This window comes from Typopeltis vanoorti, chromosome 12 (genome assembly GCF_054136105.1).
Source record: "Typopeltis vanoorti isolate ZY-2024b chromosome 12, IOZ_Tvanoo_1.0, whole genome shotgun sequence".
In the NCBI taxonomy this organism is placed as follows: Eukaryota; Metazoa; Arthropoda; class Arachnida; order Uropygi; family Thelyphonidae; genus Typopeltis; species Typopeltis vanoorti.
Window position 1 is genome coordinate 120094590 of NC_143560.1, and position 21078 is coordinate 120115667.

At 34.3% G+C, this 21078-nt stretch overlaps 1 protein-coding gene across 2 annotated transcripts in view; it reads right to left on the bottom strand.

Annotated features, from left to right (window-relative positions):
* The window catches only part of LOC150101179 (uncharacterized), a 155807-nt gene that overhangs the window by 120243 nt on the left and 14486 nt on the right, over positions 1-21078 (bottom strand). For both annotated transcript variants that reach the window (XM_090401504.1, XM_090401505.1), the window contains exon 2: positions 7474-7604. In XM_090401504.1, coding sequence (XP_090257630.1) covers positions 7474-7594 — 121 coding nt within the window. In that variant the 5' untranslated portion in view covers positions 7595-7604. The remainder of the gene's footprint in view (positions 1-7473; positions 7605-21078) is intronic.

Below are 21078 nucleotides of genomic sequence, written 5' to 3' on the forward strand. Positions count from 1 at the left end.
AAAAAAATCAACATAACTCACATTGTGAGTATATTATATTCATGGAGGGACTAGGTTATGATGGCCTACAAAACATGTTGCAAGGCTCAGTACTCACTCACTGAATAAAAATAATGAATAATGGACATCACTTTTTGAAAAGTAGGATTCCATTTAAGCAGTTCTGTGAATAGCCAGCCATATCTTTTACAGGTTCAATATTATTATTATTATTAGACCTCCAAGGAGTCAAAGACTCAGTGAGAGAGGCCACATATGACCCACATTAGCTGTCACACCTTTTCTCTTAAACTCATTCACACGTGTGAATATATTATTAATAAGACCTCCAGGAAGTCAGAGACTGGTCGAGGGAGGCTACATACTACATGCACCAGCTGTCACTTGTTCTTGAATTCATTCATACTGCATGCACACACAACATCCAATGGCAATCCATTCCAATCACACAACACGCTATGTGAGAAAAATCTAGTCCTCACCCCCGTCTTAGCAGCATTCATTCTCTGCTTCCAAGGATGACCTCTTCTTTTGCTCTCCATCAAATGAAAAATTCCATCAAATGAAATCCTGTATGACTTTTTCAGAATTTTGTAAGTCTCAATCATATCACCCCTTTCTCCTGTTTGCTAGTGTGTGCAGTCTACATATTCTCAATCTGTCTTCATAATCAGTATTCCAAAATCCTGATATCATTTTTGATGCTCTCCTTTGCACTCTCTCCACTGTATCAGAATCACCACAGAAACCAGGAGACCAGACCAGCACACAACAGTCCAAGTGAGGTCTTATCAAGGCCTTATAAAGAGACAAAATGAACTTCAATATATGAACTATGTAACTAATTCTCAGATAAACTATTAGTATATCTGAGAACTAGTTATAATTCTCAACTAGTTTCATATACGTGGTACATTTCTTCATATGAGTTTGTAAATATAAGTTAGATGACAAGAGATACTGTATGCAAGCTAATTTCAACAGTTTTAACCACTAACATTAAATACTTTTTTATTTTCAAAAATAAAAATAAATAAATACTTGGAATAGTAGAGAAACAAGATCTATAATTGAATATATCATCACTAATCAGACACTAGCTCTAGATTTAAGGATGTACATGTTTACAGAGAAAAAGAAAATTTTTTTCAGATCATTATCAACAGTTTCTAAAACAGAAATACTAACAAAATGGAGAAAAGTAAATAAGAAAATAAAAGAAATAAAACAAGTATACAAAGTATCTATTAGAAAAGAAAGAAAAAATGCATTAAAATGCATTATCAATTATTACATTAATTATCTAAAAGAAGTCAAAATTAATGATGATATACAAGACAAATGGAAAACCTTAATAAAGATAATTCATGAGGCAGTTTCCGAAAAGAGAAACACGTTAAAACTTTTGAACACATATATAGAAAATGCAATGAAAGAAAAACAAGTAGCATAACAAATCATTCCTTCAAAAGCAAACAAAGAAGAGAGAAAAAATATATTAAAACAATACTAAAGAAAGCTTACTAAGATTCATGAGATAGATTTATTTATTAATAAAATAGAAGATTTACATGTAAGACAAGACATGTTAAAAATTAAACAATGAAGAGGTATAAAACAAATCAACATAATACAAGAGAAACAATGCATAGAATGTTATAAGAATTTATTGTATGAACCAAATTTATTAATAGAATATAACAATGAAGAAATCAATATTAATATAGATCCGATTAGATTAAAAGAGCTAAAAGAAGCAAAAAAGGTAACCAAAAAACAGAAAACAAATTTAAAATGTTTTAAGATCAAGTAGTTCTTTTTTTAATCTTAAAAGAAACATATTTAATTTTTATTATTTATTATTTCTTTTTTGTTATTTTTTATATTTTGATGGAAAAAAATCACACATTGGTGTTGATTCACAAATTGATATACTTATTCTAAAGTTTTATCTCAAAGGTATATTGATAAGAAGCACAAAAAAGCTTACATATTATAAATATTATAATAATATATGTCTGTATAACAATTTTATTTTTCCGATGGTGGAGTTGAAATATTTTAATTTTTCAAGGGGGCCTTTACATCCATAAGTTTAGGAAGCACTGGTGTACAGGATAATCATGATAGTAATGGTGTAACTTTGCAACTTTTTCATGTAGTACTAACTTCTGATCAACAATTTTCCTCCAAATTAATCTGTTATTTATCAAGATTCCGATATTATCAGATCTTATATTTCTGTCTTTTAAGGCACTTTTTATTGTATCAATTTATCTACCTATTGGTCTTCCTCTGAGTCTCCTCCCTGCCAACCTGACAAAGAACACTTGTTTTGCTAATCTTTCCTTTCCCATTCTGTTTAAGTGACCATATTATCTGAGATTAGCTCTACTAATACATTCTTGAATGCTAACAATCTTCCTTAATATCCTCATTTTTAATGTGATACTGCCATTGATGGCACATGTTCATTCCACTAATCTTTCACCAATTTTGATATCAGATTTAATACCACTTTCCTTTCTAATGATCCATACAGATAATGATTAATAATGGAGATAATGTGCACACTCTAGCTGCAGACATGATTTTAGTTCAAGTCCTGTACTTCTGTACCTCCTTCAAATCTAACTGCTTACAGCTTAAATAGAGACTATGTATTGCTTTATTGCTTGATTAACATCCCATTTACATCACATAACTAACATTTTGAAGAGCTTTCCTCTTGGCATCTTGTCATATGCCTTTTCCAAATCAACAAACCTTAAATACAAATCCTGGTTACTTCCTAAGATTTCTCAATTATTTGCCTTGAAGTGAAAATCTGATCATGACAACCTCTATTTGCATGAATCCAGCTTGTTTTTCACCAAGCTTCCCTACCACAATTTTTCTTAGCTGTTTCTCAAGTATACCAGGAACACTCAATAGGGAAATACTTCTGTAATTCTTGCATTCAGTTTATTTCCCATTTTTATAGATGAGTACTACGAGAGCTCTGCTCCAATCATCTGGAATTCAACCCTCTGACCAGGCCTTCTGAATTATGCAATGCAGGCTTTCTGGTCGAATATCATCTACTCCTACTACCTTTCCACATTTCAGGCTTTTGATGGCTTTTTTTTCTCCTTCAAGTAAGAATATGTATTCCTGACTGCATTCCAGCTGGGATGGGATTTCTACTATCATGCTGACACTGCTTGTTTCATTTAGCAGTCTTCCAAAGTAATTACTCTAGACATCTAGAATAACTATCTTCAGTTTATGCCACCTTTATCATCCCTAATTCCTTTTCCAGTACTCTTCCTTCCATTTCTAAGCTTGTTCAATAGTCTCCAGAATATTTTGCCACCTTCCTGCCCATGACTTAGCCAGTTTTACACAGTGCTTCGCTTTCTTAGATTTTTCTATGTATTCTCTAAGAGCACAAACTGGCTGACTTATTTGCAAACTTTTGATAAGCTTTCTTCTTTTCCTTCACTGCCTCTAACTTCCTGAGTCCACCATGCCTACCTGGCTGAATAAATCAATTTTCTTCAGGATTTGCTATTCAATCTCCAAGGTTTGGTTCTTGTTTTCAAACTCTTTCATTTTTCTTCAATAATGTTTGTGTATTTCAGTCTACAGTTCACCTCTGAAAGCTGCTCACAGCCTTGATTCGTTCTAAAACTTTCTTACATATTTTTCATTTCAATATGAAATTCAATTTTATCCTGCACAAAACTAAATAGTGATCACTTCTTATTTCAAATCCTCTGTATACTCTTGTGTCCTGAACCAGTGGTAAAACATCACTATCAACTATAACATGGTCAATGAGACTTATTTCTTGCATCTTCTCTCCATGTGAATTTGTGCACATTTTTATGTTTGAAATTTGTGTCAGTAATAACGAGTTCGTGTCCTGAACTTTCGATCCAGCAGGTATTTACCATTATTATTAGCTTTGTGCTTTTCTCCAAATTTTCCCAAAACATTTCTATATGTAATCATTTCCTACTCTTCTGTTTAATCCTTTAACTGCTACGGTCGAGTTAACTTGAGTGTGGAAAAAAATGGCGATCTTGCTACGATCGAGTTAACTCGATTGAAGTTTATTTGACTTGGGTTTCTGTCCTTGTATGACATCTAAAGAGAAAAATTTGAACTGGCAACTAATTATATTAAGCACCTCTATAGCACAATTGGAAGAACAACTGTACATTGCGCCCTTCGATTGGAAAAGGCCTAAGTTTGATTCGCGTCGTGATGGGAGGAATCTTTATATATGGACTTTTTCAATCGAAGGTGAGTTAGTCGATCTCATACAGGAGGTAGCAGGGTTTTTCCCTCCTGGAAACTTGGGTTTTTCATCCTGCATACAGACAAATCGGCCCTTCAGAACACACAAATTTACAGACAAAAAATACTAGTTGTGATGGAGGGCAGTAGATGGCGAGAATTGTGTACTTCAGATGAAGAAGATCCTGGTGATTCTACATAAATTAATGTGTGTAATTTGCTTAATCAAGTGGATACCCCTTGATTATGCAAATTTTATAAAACACCATTATTGCCATTTTTGTGAGTGAACAAATGTATATCAAGAATGTATGATGCTGTCCGGACTTCTTACTTCAATAAGAATTTTAATCGATTTTATTTATAAACTTTTTGCAAAATTAATTCAGCACATGGGACAATGTCAGTAGAATATAAAATCAGCAGTTAAAGGGTTAAGATCTCCAACAAGGACCAACTTTTCCTTTTTCATTGAGCCAGCTGCCTTTTTTAATGCCTCAAAAAATTTCTCCATTTCTTCTTTGGTAGAGCCTTCTGTGGGACAGTAAGCACAAATAAGTCTCATTGTCCAGTTCCCCATTCTGATATTTGCTCATATCACTATTTTTTATCCTCATATTTAGTGTTTAATACTATGGCTACTCCATCTTTTCCCTGAATGTTTTTGCTGAATCTTAAAGTTAATAATTATTGTAATAAACTGAGGTTCCATCAGATTGTTCAAAAGCCGTGTTTATATCTATATTTAAAAAAGGAAATAGAGATGATAGTGAAAATTACAGATGAATAAGTTTAATAAATGCAAGTTGTAAAATATACAGTAAAATTTTGGATAAAATACTTAAAATATTGCAGACAATCTACTCTCAGAAGAACAAAATGGTTTCAGAAATGAAGATCATCTATAAGCAATATTCACGATTTAAACCAAATTATCGAATAAAAAAATTTAAAAAAAAAAAAGATATGAGAACAATCTGTACATTCATTTGGCCTTCATAGATTATGAAAAATCTCTTGGCAAAATGCAAAGAGAAAAATTATGGAGTATAATGAAAAAAGAAGGATACCCACTACATCTGGTACAAGCTATACAAAGTTTATATAAAGACACAAAAATAAAGTTACAATTAGGTAATAAAACAACAGAAGAGATTGAAATTAAGGTGTAATTTAAATTAAATATACCAAAAAATTATATTCTTGTTTAATCTTTTATCCAAGCAAAAGCAAAGAAAGTTTGCACATGAAGTATCTTCATGACTAGTATACTTGTATATAAAGGCCTTCACATTAATTGCCTTAGTATCCCATAATGCAAAGCATACATCTTTTCAGGTGTGTATAATGTTTTGCCTTATGGGAAGTTCCACTACTGCTACCCAGACTGGTTTCAACCTTTACTGAGGTATGTTTAAGTGCAGGGATACCTCTCCAAAAACTCTGAGTGATGGAGAAGATCACTCTAAATCTCAGTGAGTGACACTAAAGAATCACTACTAAACTCATTGCTCTTGAATTGAATCACCCCAGGAGACAGGAAACTCAGCAGTGGTTCCACCCAGTGACAAGCAAAAACCTGCCACTGAGTAGAACCTCTCTACTCTCCAGGAAATAAAGATGAGTATTAATGCCATCAGTGGGAGCCAGACCAAGAAGAGATACCAACCAAGGTTGAATTGAAGTAATGCAGAAATCATATTTCTCATATACAAGTAGCGAAAAGGTGTGACATCTAAAGACAGGGATGTAGTTTATCTCAAACTCTATTCAATATATATATATATATATATATATATATTGATCAAACTATTAAAATATGGAAAACAATAATAAAACAAAAGGTATATACATTTAACCAGAAGAACTTTATCAACATGCTATCAATACTGCTGTATGCAGATTATCAGATTATATTATAAACAATGAAGATGACCTTCAAAAATCAGTTAGGAATTAAACAAAATAGGTCAACAATACAATTTAAAAATTTCACAAAAGAAGCAAAAAGTCATGGCATTTAAAGGTTGAGATCATGTTAGATCAAAAATAGTCATAGAAAATAAATAATAGAACAGGTGACACAGTTTAATTATTTAAGTTGCATAATAACATATCTAAACAATAAAGATATAGATGAACAAATAAAGAAAGTTCAGAAAATCTGTGGAACAATTAAAAGGGCACCAAACAAAAAAAGACGACATACCTGCTCTCTATTATATGGTTCATAAACATGGACTGTAAAAAAGAATTAAAGTAAAATACAGGAAGTAAAATGAGATTCTTAAGAGATTAAAGAATGCAAAAAACTGAACTATATAAGAAGTTAAAACATTAGAAGAAAGATGGGTATTTACAAAGTAAATAAAAAAATCAAGGATTAGTGAGAGAAATGAAAAAAGAATTTATTTAGGATGGAGGGGGAGAGAGAGAGACCGGCTGCAAATGTGAAACCATATGAACATTAAATTTGCAATATAATAATAAAAAACATGATACCAGATTTATGAAGAAATTCTTAATGAAGGCAGTTACAAAATTGCTTTTTATTATTTAGAAATATAGGAAGTAAAATGAGATTCTAAAGAGATCAAAGAATGCAAAAAACTGAACTATATAAGAAGTTAGAACATTAGAAGAAAGATGGGTATTTACAAAGTAAATAAAAAAATCAAGGATTAGTGAGAGAAATGAAAAAAGAATTTATTTAGGATGGAGGGAGAGAGAGAGAGAGAGAGAGCGACTGGCAGCAAATGTGAAACCATATGAATATTAAATTTGCAATATAATAATAAAAAACATGATACCAGATTTATGAAGAAATTCTTAATAAAGGCAGTTACAAAATTGCTTTTTATTATTTTGAAATACAGGAAGTAAAATGAGATTCTAAAGAGATTAAAGAATGCAAAAAACTGAACTATATAAGAAGTTAGAACATTAGAAGAAAGATGGGTATTTACAAAGTAAATAAAAAAATCAAGGATTAGTGAGAGAAATGAAAAGAGAATTTATTTAGGATGGCGGGAGAGAGAGACCAGCTGCAAATGTGAAACCATATAAACATTAAATTTGCAATATAATAATAAAAAACATGATACCAGATTTATGAAGAAATTCTTAATAAAGGCAGTTACAAAATTGCTTTTTATTATTTTGAAAAATATGCAAAAAAATTTATGTTACCTGAACTTGGTGTTGTTGATGTTCCAAATGTAAAACCTCTTGATTGCTGCTGCTGTGGCTGACCAAATGTAAATCCTGTTGACTGAGCAGTTGTCTGCTGACCACCAAATGTGAAAGCCATCTTAAATTAGCTGAAAGATATTTATCATTGTGTAGTTGTTTGTGATGAGTAAAATGTTAACTGACAATGCTATAAAATTAACAGATGACATACTATACAAGCTATGAACTACAGCTGACTCTCACTATAAAAACACCACTAACCCACACCTCAAACCGCTGAAATGTCCACTCCAAAGTACCACTGTCAGGAGGTATGCTAAAAGAAATTCACTATAGCAAATTATCCACTATAACAAAAAATTCCTACAAAAAAGTCCCTATGAGTTTGCTATAGTGAGAGTCGACTGCATTTGAGCATAACAGCAAATAAGCAGATTCATCCCACAATCAACAACCATGTTTGTTATTATTTGGCACACAGGATAGTTCTGCAGCTGCAAGTCACAAGGAACATCAAAATTACATTAAACCCAAAGAGATGGAACATTCTAGTAATGCAGAATTTGCTGTTGCCTCTAAACATGAGGTTCTTCAGAAAAGAGACATCCTACATAAAAGCCGTTTCCTCAGAGAATGATTATACAGAGCTGCAAAGCTTTGTTATATTGGCATAATCTCAATAGACCGTGAGACAGTGCTCCTGACCATCTTGTCTCAATTCCCCACTCTCACAGATCATTAGAAACTTAGTGTATTTGCACTGTGTTACTCAAAGCTGACACATAACTTCACTTTCACATTTGAAATGTTTAATTTTTTGTAACATTTGCTATTGATTAAATTTCAATCCATTCAAACTAAAGACGCCCTTGATACTTAGGGTGAAAAATTTTATATGAAATAATATTTATCATACAATTAAAAGTTTTATCAATTGGTAACAACATAAATTATACTTGCAAGAAATTGTATTCTTGCCGAATCCTTTATCAAAGTGTAAGCAAATAAAATTTATGCATGAAATATCTTCACAACTGTGGAGCATCTTCACTACTTGTATGTAGAGGCCGATGACTTCATATCGATTGCCTTAGTATCCCATAATGCACAACACACTTCCTTTTGGATATGTATATTGTTATGCATTAACATGTACATTAATGTGTAAAGAGTATATTAAAGTGTATTGGTTTGCTTACACTTGAGTAAAGAATTAAACAAGAATTTCTTAGCAAGTGTAATTTACTTTCTAACCATATGAAAGAAACAATCAATATAATATGACAAATGCTTGTATTCTTAAAGGGCATCCCCATATAGAAACATTGGTTTTTCCTGTGATTTATATGAATAAAAACTAAAACATAAATGACATATTTAGCCATACTTAAAAGTGATGATGATGATTTAGCCATTCCAGTCATGTCCGACTCTTAGTGACTTTGTAGGCAAGTGTTCTCCATGCTGTCCTATCAAGAAGCACTCCTTCTTCTGGTTCCACTGACCATTCCCAACATCACAGACTCCTTTAGTGAGTTGGCAAGTATGAGGTATCGAAAGTAAGTTAGTAGTTGTCTAGTGATTTTAACTACCAGTGATGTTGCTAGTTTTATGAGCTCCAGCACTTCTCTGTCACCCTGGCTGTCCACGGTATTTGTAACAGTTTCTATCAGCAGCACATTTTAAATGCATCAACTTTTCTTCTGTCAGCCCTCACATTCATACATCATTATGGAAAAGACTATAGTTCTGACTAGTCTACTTTTGGTACTTAAGCGATCTTTGCTTTTCCAGATCTTATTCATGCTGACCATTGCTGTAAGGCCCCAAGTGATCCTATGCTTGATTTCAGGGGTGGATCTGCTATCACGGCCAAATTTTGAACCAAGGAAGATGAAATCCTGAACTGATTCAGTTTCTTCATCATTGATTTTAAACTTCAATTCTCCACTAGCTGCTGTTGTCTTAATCTTTGTTTTCCCTATGTTAAGGTGCAGCCCCATTTTTACCTATAACTTAAAAGTATAATAACATAAATTATGTATTTTCAGACAAACCTTGAGGAAGAGATTCGTGTTCTTGTCTTGTTAAATTTAAAATTTTTGGAACATAAATTTGATAAGACATTATTCATAAATATAAAACTATAAACCTACCTCATAAAGGAATAATAAATTATAAGAGAAACCAAACTTGTAAAAGAATGATAAATTACAAGAGGAATTTAAAACCAAACTGTAGCATAAATTAGATTTAAAAAATGCATGGAAAATTTTTTCTATCAGAAGAAAATAAAGTAGAGATTTAAAAATATATAGAAATTTTTAAAAACAGGGGAATAAATACTGTGGTTACATAATGGGACTTCCATAAAAAATGAATGAAAAAAAAAATAATAAAAATGTGCTTTACAGTGTGTGAACAGCATTCGAAGGAAAGTGAAAAGGTGAAGTCTGTGCTAAATTTTCTTTTATGGTTGCATCAAGGTTTCAATCATTGTTCGTTGGCAGAAATCTTGGATTAATTTGAATACAGTGGAGCTTCAAATTTTCTGAAATCACGTAGCTGCGATGGACATTTATAGAATTTCTATCACATCTAATTATTATAGTTTCCGAAATTCTTAGCATGGTTTCATTATTTTGAAAGTCTAGGTGTAGCTTTTTCTATTAGAGGAATGTGGTTCTGTTCAATTGCATGAACGTGATTTCAGTTTTGCTGGTGTAGCCTATAACTTATACTTCTTATAACTTAAGAAATACAATTTAGGATGAATGATTTTAATAAATATTGATGGTAGAAGATGACAGAATAGTTGATTTGCCAAATGATCACCTTACAAAGGTGTATTATTATTATTATATGGGTATCTCCAAGGAGTCAGGAGACTCATCTTGGGAGACCCAAATTATGAAAACAATATCTATCATACCTCTTCTTGAATTCATTAACAGACGAAGCACTAACAACTGAGTCACAATTCATTCCATTCATTTACCACTCTTCAAGCAAAAAATCTAGTTCTCACACCCTTCTTAACCACACTCTTTCTTAATTTCCAGGGATGACCTCTTGTTCTTCCGTCACTATCACATAGCTGAAATATTTCCCCTGCATCAATCTTATAGAAACCTCTTAGTAATTTAAAGGTTTCTATCATATTCACTTCTTCTCCACCTATCAACCAACCTCTGTAATCCACAAACTCTCAATCTATCAATGTAGAGAACATTTTTTACACTCACCAACTTAGTCACTCTCCTCTGAACCCTCTCCACCACTTCCTCATCTCCAAAGAATACAGGTGACCAGACTTGAGCATAGTAATCCTGATGTGGAAGTATCAACTCCTTATAAAGAGGAATAATAACCTCTATCTCTGGATGTTAGTGAACCAAGTAATCCTATGTGCTATCTTGAACACCTTAGCAATGTGCTCTCTGAATTTAAACTCCCTATCCACCAATACATCCAGTCCCTAGCCTCATCAACCTCTTGGAGTACCGTTCCATCAATGTGGTACACAGCTGGTAATCTTTTAATACCAAAATGCATGACTTTACATTTTTCCACATTGAACTGACATACTTTTATCTTTTGCCCATTTTGCCAGCTTATTTAAATCATTCTGCAAACTCTCAACATCAGCTTGATATTTTATTGCGCTACCCAACTTTGCATCATCAACAAACAACTGAATATCTCTCTTCAAGTCATTTCCTATATCATTTATATACAAACTAAACAATAACGGCCTCACCTGCTTCATTCTGGATTCTGCTCCTTCATACACACTACTTTGGAGAGATAGTATCTCTCCATGAGCAATTCTCTTATCCATATCACCAATTTAGTATCCATCCCTACTTGTTCTAATTTGCACAATAGTATGCCATGGGATATCCTGTCAAAAGCCTTCGTAAAATCACGGTATCACGGCTGTGTAGCCATTACCCTTATCCAACTCGGATGTCACTCTATTATGAAAAGTTAATAAATTGCTAAGGCAGGACCTTTAACAAAATCATGTTGGAACCTATAGATATCATATTCTGATCCACCCATTCTTGAATTCTGTCCTTAACCAACTTTTCCAATACTTTTGCCACCACTATCGAGATGGTGATTGGTTTGTAATTTACTACCACAGTCTTAGAGCCACCTTTATGCAACGGAACTATTTTGCCTTAGGGACCATACCAGAGTTCAAACTTAAGTTAAATAACCAAGTAAGAGGCACTGACAATTCCTTTGCACATTCTCGTAACACCTGAGCTGATATTCCAGCTAAACCTACAGCCGTGTTTACATTTAAATTCTGCAATTTACCTACAGCAGTGTTTACATTTAAATTCTGCAATTTACCAATGAATCAGAGGTACTAATAAGCACCTCTGATTCATTAACTTCAATTCTCACACTAGTTATTGCTACAGGTACAGAGATATCCTCACCTGGGTGATAGACTTTTGAAAAGTGGTCACTCAGTAACTCTACTGAGGTGTATCATTCATGTGGAGATTTTGCAGTTGCTGATGAGACAGATACTGATGACAGAACTTAGAGAAGTGGGATCAGATGGTATGCAGGCCCATGTGTTACACAAGTGTGCAAGAGAACTGGCAGTGCCTCTGATGAAGTTGTTTAATCTAAGTCTCAACTTTGGCAACTTCGCAAGGGAGTAGAAAGAAGTTAAATTAGCTCTATTACATAAAGGCAGTGGCCAAAACAGAAGTAGCAAACTAAAGACCAAATAGTATATCAGCAGTGATTGTTAAAGTATTGGAAAAGATGGTTAAAGGTAAAATTCAGGAATGGGTAGATAGGAATATAATACTGTATGGAGGCAGCATGGTTTTGTAAAAGGTAGATCCTGCCTTAGTAATTTACTCACATTTTATAGTAGAGTGACAACAGAAAAAGATACTGGAAATGGCAACACCATAATACTGTTGAACTTTGCAAAATCATCTGGCAAAATACCACATAGAAAACTATCACAAAAGTTGGAGCAAATGGCAATGGATATGAAGCTGGTGGGATTGATGGGGGGAGGGGGGAGAGACAGATACTAGAAAGAAGTATATAATGGAGTAGAATCTAAAAGCATGACAGTGACTGGTGGAGTGTCCAGGAGTATGTACTAGGGCAACTACTCTTTAATTTGTATATTAATAATAAAGGGAATAATTTCATGATAAATATTCAGTTGTTTGTGGTGCAAAACTCGGGATGGAGTTAAAAGGTAATAAAGATATCCTTCAGGATGATTTAAAAAAATTTGGCATTGTGGACAAAGAATAATGGCTGTCAATTTAATGTTGCATAATTTAAGGTTATGCACTTCAGGTTGAAAAGATTACTGACTGTGTATCACAATGATGGTAAAGCTGGCAAAATAGCTCAAAAGATTACTTGGATGTTGAAAAACCATGCCAACAAGTAAAGATAGGGAATTATTATCCTTCATTATAAGGCTATGATTCAGCCACATATTGACTACTGTGCACAGATTTTGTCACCTATGTTTCTTGGAGATCAGGAGGTACTGGAGAGTAATCAGAGATGAGTGACCAGCTGGTGACAGATCTGTGGAATGCTCCCATTAGGAAACGTTGAAGGTGTTTATGGTTTGCAAAAGTTTAACTGACAGACAAAGATGAGGGGACATGATAGAAACTTATAAGTTATTATCATCATTACTATTATTATTATTATTGTGACACTTCCAAAGACTCATTGAGGAAGAGCACTCTACAACAACTCTCTGTCTGATTAAAGGGGATCCTATAAGATTAAAATGTTTGAAAATGCCAAATCCCGGAGATCTAAAGAAATTTATTTCAGTAATTATATAGAGAAAGATAAGTTAATTAAAAGATCTGCAAGAGAAGATAAAAAGAATTATGTGAACAGTTTAGCAGAAGAAACGCCAAAGGCTGCAACATTAGGACACACTGGAAGACTGTATGAGATGACAAGAAAAATATGCTTTGAAGAAAAGCAAGCAAATGCTATAAGACAGTGTTTCTCAACCTGTGGTCCGCAACGATGGAATTAAATATATATTTTTTAATTATCCAAACAAATTAAAATTTAATAAGTAAAAATTATTGAAAGAAATCAAATGGAGACTTAAAAAAACAATAAATAGCGTCAGAATGTTCAAAGGCAGAAGCAATAAAACTATACTGTTGTTCACTTCACCCTCTTTTATTACTCGTCATTCTGGCACTACAATAATTTGTAGCGGCAGAATGACGAATAATAAGTTTTATTGTTTTACAATAAAACTTATACAATAGTTTTATTGCTTCTGCCTTCCCTTGGTGTTTTGTCAGATTTGAAGTAAACATGTGTTATCCACATTTCAACCAATCGCTTGTTGTTTACTGATTTTTATTACCGAAGGTTTTCCTCCTTCAACCAAGGTTCAGTATACCTTCAAAAGTGCTAAATGATACTTGGACAAAGCATGTCGCGAATTAACCCCAGTATTTATATATTTATATATTTTTCGGAAACATTTTTTAATAATGGAAAAGTACCTTAGAACTAGGACTTTGAAAAAAAGAGAAAATGAAACAAGTGATGCTAACCCTAATTGTGATACACATGTTGTGATGGCGAGGAAATCTGATACTATTAAAGTAGAAGAAACAAGCAGTTCAAAGAAAAAATACAGTAGGAAATATAACAGTTCATATTTGAAATTCAGGTTTACTTGGTGTGGAGATGAAAGTGAACAGAACCTCAATATGTTTTGTGTTATGAAGCGTTGTCGAACGAGTGCATGAAACCTGCGAAACTCCGACATTTAGAAACTAAACAATGTGATGTGAAAAATAAACAAATCGAAAAAAAAAAAAAAAAAAAAAAAAAAAGCCAATTTCAGCAATGCTTAACGACATTAAATCATGGGAAAGATGTAGTTTGGGCCATGGATTCGATTAATAGCAAGGCACTGGAAGCATCTATCTCTTAAATTTGTGCATAGCGGAAACAAGGAAACCTCATTCTATCGGGGAAAATTTACTACTTCCAGCTATAAAAGATGTGTAAAAACTATGTTTGGCAACAAGTTGCTAAAGATGTTGATTTGATCCCTCTTTCAATGACATTGTAGGTCGCAGAATTAATGGCATGGCAGGTGACGTAGAATCTCAGTTAATCAAAAGAGTTAAGAAGAGCCCTTATTATGTTACAAATAGAAGAGACTCCTGATGTTACAGATGATGTACAGTTAATATGCTACGTAAGATATGCGATGATAACAACATTCATGACGATTATGTTTTGCAGAACTTTGTCATCCCAAACAACTGGAGAAGAAATATTTCACACTCTCAATAATTACATAATACACAAAGGGATCCAGTGGGGAAAATGCATGGGCTTCTGTTTGGATCGAGCTTGCACCCTTACAGGCAGACAGAGTGGGGTTGTTTCTATGGTCAAGGAAGTGGCTCCGGATATGAATCGGGTATATTGTTTCATACATAGGGAAAGGTTGGCCTCCAAAGGAATGCCACAAGAATTTAAAACTGTGCTATACAACGCAGTAAAGCTAGTTAATTTTATTAAGGCTCGACTGCTAAGTAACAGATTATTTTCAGTATTCTGCAACGAAATGGGCAGTGAATATATACAACTTTTGTTTCATTCTGAAATTCACTGGATTTCCAGGGGAAAAGTACTAACAAGCTTATTTCAATTAAGGCACGAAGTTTTATTGTTTCTAAATAAATGTAATTCTGATTTGCATCACTCCTTGTTGACGAAACATGGTTATCAACACTATCCTATCTTTCAGACATTTTTTTCGAAATTTAATGAACTAAATCTTTCCCTTCAGGGAAATGCTTTAACTGTTCTTGATGCCTATGACAAAATTCGATAAAAAAAAAAAAAAAAAAACTGGTGTTTTGCATTAGTTATGTAAAAGACAGATAATTTGAACCTTTTACAACATTGGAATCCTTTTTGGTGATTCTGAGTTTCTGGAAAGGGTTTGTGACTGCCTCAAAACTCTGAAACAGAATTCTGAAACATATTTTCCGAATAACTTTTATAAGAAATTTCTGTGGGTTTGAGATCTTTTTTCAGGCTTATAGTGACGAGAAAGACCTTTCATTATCGAAAAAAAGAACAGTTAAAAAGAAGTGAATTTCCCAAATTATCTGAAGAAGCACTGAAAATCATCATGCAGTTTTCTACAACCTATCTTTGGATTTTCATCACACCTTCAAATAAAAACAAAATACAGAAATCATCTTAGTGTGTGTGTGCCGATCTTCGACTGAAGTTGACCAATATTGAGCCAGATATCCAGTAACTCTGCAAAGGCTGAGAAGCTGAACCATCTCATTAAAAGTAAGTAGTAACATAATTATATCATACTATTTATTTTGACTACAGTTTCCTATTATTCTCATTACTGGTTTTGGAATTAATCCATTTCCAAAATCGGGGATGAAATAAAAGTTACGCAAAGTGGCGCCACGGTGAGGCTTGGCTCTGCTGGCGAGGAGGATAGCTGCATGCATCCCATTCAGCGAAGTTCCATATCTCGTATGGTCGCTTGCAGGAATATGCAGCCAAGCACACCGAATCCATCACATGCAGACAACAAAATCTGCAAGGTCATGGATTGTACAGAAACACACATCACAACGTAATGAATACCAGCAGCACACAGGATAGATATAAATAAAACCACCACATGATTAATGAATCTGCCAGATTTATGATGACCACTGTTGTGCCTCTGGATAAAACAGAACGGATATAATTAAAACCACCATCATAACACAATTAGTACAAATCGCATGCATACGGTATATACGGAATATAGTTGCTGGCAAGAAAATGCGCCTAACCACATGGATTGCACTTTGCAACTGACATCATGGGTTGGACTGTTTATAGATATCAGGAATGACTTCACATAACAGGATGTCTTAAATTTTTTGCTGGTCATGGAAAACTCTTCAGAGCAATAAGTGATGTGTATTGGCCAGAAGTGTGTGTGTGTGTGGTGTGTGTGTGGATGGGGGGGGGGGGGGGCATTAACGGCATTGGGATGTTCTGAGTGAAATTTTGTATATGCAGGGGATGGTTTGTTGGATAGGACAAGGGATGTTACCCATGATGGAATCCATGGATGTCAAGTTCGTATTCAGTATTATGATGAATGGAGTAAGATAAGAACAACATTTTTCCCTTGTCTCACAACACACTTAGCGAATGGAACAGTTTACATATCGCAGGCCAAATCACAGAGTGCGTGAAGATAAAAGTTGTTGTGGGTATGAGTATGGGCAGATGAATGGGGATAACATATAATATAAAAGTTGCTGTGAATAGATGAATCAGAATTAAAGATAAATGTTGTTGTGAGCAGATGAATGAAGGTGGCAGCAGAACAGCGCTGACATTCCCCATTCATTTGTCCATGGTACCAACGGAGCTAAAAATGTTGTGGGGATGAGGTTATGAGTGTGGGTAGATGGATGGAAATATCATAAAATATAAAAGTTTCTGTGGGCAGATGAATGGAGGTTTCAGCGGGACACTGATATACTTATTCATTTGCCCACAGCAAATCGGAAACTGATACCTTTATTTGTTTAATAAAATTAGAACTTTGTTCAGTGATGATGCACTTTTAATTGTTTACTTCAAACTTAATTATGTTTCCATATGTATTTGTAAATGTTTATGTAAATGTTGTATGTAAAATGTAGTCAATGTATATGTAAATATTTGTAATCCCACATACATTTAAAAAAAAAATACATAATTTAGTGGTCCGTAGAATTGTTTTAGGCATTTTACTAGTCCTTGGGCTTAGACAGGTTGAGAAATGCTGCTATAAGAGATAAAGATAGTTTGCTGCTAACTGAGGAGGATAAGACTGTTAAAAGATAAAACAGACTTCGATGAGATTTTAAATGTAGAAAACAACACAACTGGTATCATTTGAAGTTCGATAATGGAACAGCCCCCTGTAAGCATAAATTTAAATATTACATCAGAACCTGATGATTTAATTTTAATGGTATTAATGAGAACACAGACTGATAAGAAAATAACTTTCAACATATTGCAGATATTTCTCTGGTATTATATTGGCTGTCTGAGACAGATGGGCAATTAATGATTAGGGTATCGGTTTAATGCAGCAAAATATAAGGTCTTGAGATTTGGGACATGTCAATGGGACGATGCATATTCTATTGGAGGAGCTATACCGCCGGAAGTAGAGGAGAGAAGAGATCTCGGGTTGATGATTGAGAGATTGATATTTTTGGTAAAATATTGATAAATTGGACTAAAAACGAAGTAGAAAAGGTAGTAACCAAAAATTCAGGGGACATACTGCAAAGGTGGTAAATGTAACACAGAGGATTGCTGCAATAATGAGAAGGACGCTGACCTGCAGATAAAAGAGTTATCATTCCGTTGTATAAGACCCTGATCAGACCACGCTTAGACTACTGTTCTCAGATTTGTTCCCCAGGATTTGAAGGGGATAAATAAACTGTGGAAAGGGTACAAAGGCGGATAACAAAGATGGTTTCAGGACTGTACAATGTTAGTTATGAGGATCGGTTGAGAGAATGTGGACTGTTGAGTTTGGTGGATAGAAGGAGAGGTGATATGATTGAGACTTTTAAACTGTTGGTAGGTGGTTACAGGGCTGACACTGGGGAGTTCTTTCACTTGGAGTGATGACAAGGGGCCATCCCTGGAAGTTACGAAAGGAAACTGTGAGGAAGAGAGTGAGGAGTGTTGAAGGTTTATTTTGCACTTGGTTAGACTATAATAAATTTAGTTTAATCCTTTATCCAAGTGTAAGCAAACAAAGTTTGCACCTGAAAATATCTTCAGGACTGAGTTAAGGTGGTACAACACTAGGCAACTTGCAGCAAAGGTGAACCAAGCTCTCATCTCTCCTTGTCTCAGTATCTCCCATAATGCAAAGCACATCTCCTTGCGGACATATATACTGCTATGCATTAAGGGAAGGGCCACTATCCAGACCGGTTTCGACCTTTATTGAGGTCACATCAGTGGGAGGTAGACCCAAACTTGGAGATACCAAGACAGAAGCAATAGGAGAGGTCATATTTACTTATACGAGTTGCCAACAGGTGTACCATCTTATTATGGAATTACTCTGGATTTAGAGAAAGATGATAGAAGTTTATTTTGCACTTGGTTAGACTATAATAAATTTAGTTTAATTCTTTATCCAAGTGTAAGCAAACAAAGTCAGAACCTTACACTTTGTAACATTGAATTGATAGTTCCATATTGTTGCCATTCATACAATCTATTCAAGTCCTCATTGTAAGGTCACGACAACCGCTTTATTCCTCATCATTCTTCTCCAGTTTTGCATAAACTGCAAACAGTTGTATATCGTTAAACCCATCCCATGATCATTTATATAAATTAAACGATAGTGGTCCCAAAACAGACTCCTGTGGTACACCACTAGTCCTTTCCACTTCCAGGATAGTATCCCCAAATACACAACTTGCCTATACCTATCTGATAACCAGGCACCTGTCCAGCTCCTTACTTTATCATCCAGTCCCATCTGCTTCAGTTTAGTGACCAACTTGTGGTGTAGCAATCTGTTAAAAGCTTTTTCAAAATCTAAATACACCACTGTATATACAACTCACTTGTTCAGTACATTCGTCACCTCATTATGGTGCATAAGCAAGTTGGTGAAACATGACCTCCGTTTAACAAACCCATGCCACTTTTGTATCCTTGCTTATGCTTGGAATCGCCGAACTTTATATAGTTTCTATATTCGGCATGAAACTCTTCGAGTTTCTTATTCAGCTATGAAACAATGTGGGATGTAATATCCCTTAACTTAAATAAATTTAACTATAAATATAATAGCATTCTTGTTTAAAGATAACTTACCTGTGTAGTAGTGCTTGAATTAAGTACTCTTAATTCAAGCACTGCTACACAGGTAAATTAAACTCCACACACTTATAATGGTTCTGCATTAGGAAACAACTGGAAACTCAAGAAGACTGATATTAACAACTGAATGAGGTTTTACATTAAATTTGCATCATAGAGGTATACTCTACTTATCAAAATAAATAAAAGGAAATAAAACTCTGCAAATAACTATGTCCAAGTCAGTCATGTCTTCTGTTTAAGACCATGTACTGAGTGATTATCATACTGGTATTTTTTTTTTTTTTTTTTTTTATAAAAGAGATAGCATGACTGAAATAACTTGATAATTTCCCATATTTTGCCTTAGCCAAACTGACATCTCCAGGAAACAGCACAAAAGTATAAACATGGGCAAATGCAAGCAATCAAGTCCTAAAATAACATCTTGGATTAGAACTCCAACCAGTACAAAAGAGAAATTAAGAGATCCAAGTGATAATGGAGAGGTCACACCAGAACACAGACCTCAAAATTTAACAAAGATAATACCTGAATGATATTCAAGAGATGGAAAGAGTGATACAGAAAGATCAAAAAGACATGATGAGGATGAAAATAAAGAGACTGCTGAACTCAGTGGCATACCCATGTGCCCAAAATAATAATAATAATTATTATTATTCAGGCCTCCATGGAATAAAAGACTCATTGTGGGAAGTCCTTCCTAGGAAACAAAGTCTATCATACCACTCCTTGAATGCACTACCTGTTCTTATTGTCACCACTCTATCAGGCAATGCAGTCTACATTTCAACCACACTTCCAGTCTTCTACCACCCTTACACAATGGTACCATCCTACCTTCCTTCCATTCCTTGGGTACCTTTTCCGTAGCCAGAACTTTCATTGAAAAGTTCTGGCAATGGAGCTGTCAGTTCTTGAGCACATTCTCTCAAAACCCTTTGTGAAATACCATCCAGTCCCACAGCTTTACTGACATCCAGAGTACTCAGTATTTGAAACACACTCTCCTCTTGCACCCCTAAACCTCGAACCTGCCCTGTCCCTCTACTATTAAAATTTACTTCTCCAGGATGAAATACTCCAATAAAGTGTTCATTGAACAACTGCACTATGTCCTCTGCATCAATCACTCTATTCCTATTTTTATCCCAAAATGTCATTCTTCCATAATCATTTCTCCTCCTACTGGCCACATAGCTAAAAAATTTCCTAGGATTTTTCTTTGTATCTTAGAGCCAATCTCTTCTCATATTCCAGTTTTGGCTTCCTTACCATACTCGTTACTGTCCTGACCCAAGTCTTATATTCTTCATGCATCTGATCTTCACCCCTCTCCTTATATGTCTTCCATAACCTCTTTTTCACCTACAGTTCCTGTTTGATATTGTTTGTCATCCACTTTACACTAAATTGTGTCCTCTTCACTTGTGGAATACAGCTTACTATTGTTACTAACAAATATTCCTTCACAATTTCCCAAGCACTAATGATATCCCGGCCTTCCAATTCCACCCTCCATGGAACTGCCCCAAGTTGATATCAAACTATTATAATCACCCACCTTATAATTTCACATATGTTCCCTTCTCTTTGATACTCCTGCATGTCTATTCATCTTCCAAGTCAAAACCACATGGTCAT